The following is a 2658-nucleotide window of genomic DNA, read 5'->3' as shown; positions in this document are numbered from 1 at the left end:
TATATCGGAGAATGTACGAAAAAACAACAACAGACGAGGACAGGTGGTGTAAATAACAAAAGGATGTATTAGTATGACGCTCGGGAATACGGAAAGTCTTTGACGTTTCGAGCTACGCTCTTCAACAGAAAGAATACGGAGACAAGGAGAAAAATACGGAGAAAAAAAAATTGAATAGTGTTCAGTCAACGGTCAGTGTGTGTGTGTGTGTGTGTGTGTGTGTGTATACATACGCAGAGGTCATTGTTAATTGTGTTGTTAAAAGCGTTGCCCTTAACACTGTCGTGTCTATTACTATTATAGTTGTTATTGCCGTTTTCATGCAAATATTCTCGTATGAAACTAGTAATGGTACAAGTGCTATTTCTGCTACCTCTTCGTTGAATCTAATCGTGGGTGATACAAGTGGCGTAATTACAAACGAAAAATGAACAGACGAAATGAAACTGAATATAAGAAAAATTATGCCCTAATGAACACAATTTTAGTAACAACCCCACTACCATTCACTCAGTGAAGCAGTGGGGCTTATAATTAATATTATCCTGTCACTGTGATACGAAAGAATGAATCAACTGCAAAACATGACATTTTGTCCGATGTTTTATGGTTTCTATCACCCATGGACCGTCTAAACGAAGATACAAAAAAAAAAAATATATTACCTTAATCTATTTTTAATTTCATTCTCATATCTTTTTATCCGTTATGTTTTCTTTTAATATTTCAAAAATTCACCGTCTTATTGCGCTCTTGTTTTTTGTTCTCGTATATAGATAAAACAAACCTGTCCGCAGCATCCGATACAGACACATCAAACCTCCTTTATGTGTTTCTCTTAGGCCGGCTTATCCATGGAATAGGATGTTCGATTTTACATACGCTGGGAATTTCTTGCGTTGATGATTGCGTTGACCCCAAAAATGCACCGATGTATATGGGTAAGTGAAATCAAATTGAATATATCGAAACTACAAATAAATACACACATGCATACACATATACACATACACACACAGAGATACATTAATGAAAGTTTCTGAGATATATTATCCGGCTAGATACCGCTTTCAGCGACGCTGGTTGAAAGACCCTAAACGAAGATATGCCCGGTATGCAATGGGTAAATTGTCGCCATTTTCTATTTATATATGTATATGTACACAAAAAGAAATTGTTATCAATCCAAACAAGTGAAAGAATAGAAGAAATGAAGTTAAAAATACACAGAGAATATTTTAGAATTAATAAGAATTTAATTATATTTTAAGATATAGGAATACATTTGACTGGTTTCACATTAGGTTTTTAAATTTTGCCGCGAATTATGTCTATTCTGGTCATTGTTATATATTAAGAGTTTTCGTGTAACTGAAAATCCAAACTCTTAGATTGGTGAAATCTTTTCGTTTTATAGAAAACCATAAATTCGGATTTATGAACGGTGAATAGATATTTATTTAACCACGGGACTCCCATGGAATTACAGCTATTTCGCAACCTTTTTCCCATAGTATTTATTTCTGTATGAAAGAAATTATGCGTACATGTTTACATGAATATGTATGCTCAGCATTGTACAATACAAGTGTATATCCACAAATAACATTCCTGAGATGCGAAAACTATCTGTTTCAACACACAAATTGACAGCAAAAACAAAATCGAAATATTGTCATATAGATTTATTTTCAGACATGTGACGATGGAGTGCCAAGTGAAAAAAAAAAATGGCGAATGAATTTATCTGACAACCGAATAATAGAAAATATTTTCCTTTACTTTTACAATTGCAAATAAATCTACTTTTCTCAAAATGTTTTTTAATAAATAAATCTGTAATAATAATAATAATAATAATAATAATAATAATAATAATAATAATAATAATAATAATAATAATAATGATGATGATGATGATGATGATAATAATTTTGTCGGCATTAATTTAAATTATAATCAATTTTCCTTCGTAGGTATCATGCTCTGCTTTGGAACATTAGGTCCCGCGTTTGGTTTTCTCATTGGAGGTGAATTCCTGAAGATCTTCGTCAATGTAAATTCCTCCGACATGTATGTAAAATGAATCAGCTCTTCTAGAATCAAAAAGAAGGGCCTTTCTTCAGAACATAAACGTTGCGTAAATAATTTTTTTGACAACATTGATTTTCTCCATTGCAACATTACCAGTTAGCCTAGAGATAATGGTCTGCCTGTTAAGCCTATCTCTAAGCATTTCTTTTGAAGTTAGACAGCTGATCCTCGTTTAATTGGATAAGAAAATACAAACCTTATACACGAATGATCATAGCTGTCAAAGATTACATATGTTTCCAAGTTTCCGAGTGTTTATTAATAAAGCGTTCTGTAGGAATATCGTAATTGGAAATCTCATAGAAAGAGAGATAATAGGTGACATAAGAATAAAGCTATACGAATTTTCCCTTGCTTTGTCTCACTTGCAATCTTTAAAAGGCTATGAATATTTATGGATGTACATATGCACACATACACACACGCACACATACACACACACATATATATACATATACGTATGTATATATATATGTATATATATATATATATATATATATACATATGTATGCATGTATATATATATATATATATATATATATATATATATATATATATATATAT

The 2658-nt window shown here is 31.5% G+C and overlaps 1 protein-coding gene across 1 annotated transcript in view; it reads left to right on the top strand.

The window, feature by feature from the left end:
• LOC106878515 (solute carrier organic anion transporter family member 4A1) overlaps nt 1-2658 on the top strand; it is a 40845-nt gene that overhangs the window by 17451 nt on the left and 20736 nt on the right. Inside the window, exons 4-5 of the mRNA XM_052967689.1 lie at nt 777-941; nt 1977-2073. Of these exons, the coding sequence (XP_052823649.1) occupies nt 777-941; nt 1977-2073 (262 nt within the window). The remainder of the gene's footprint in view (nt 1-776; nt 942-1976; nt 2074-2658) is intronic.

Source organism: Octopus bimaculoides, chromosome 4 (assembly GCF_001194135.2).
Source record: "Octopus bimaculoides isolate UCB-OBI-ISO-001 chromosome 4, ASM119413v2, whole genome shotgun sequence".
NCBI lineage: Eukaryota > Metazoa > Mollusca > Cephalopoda > Octopoda > Octopodidae > Octopus > Octopus bimaculoides.
This window is presented reverse-complemented; position numbering and strand designations above follow the sequence as displayed.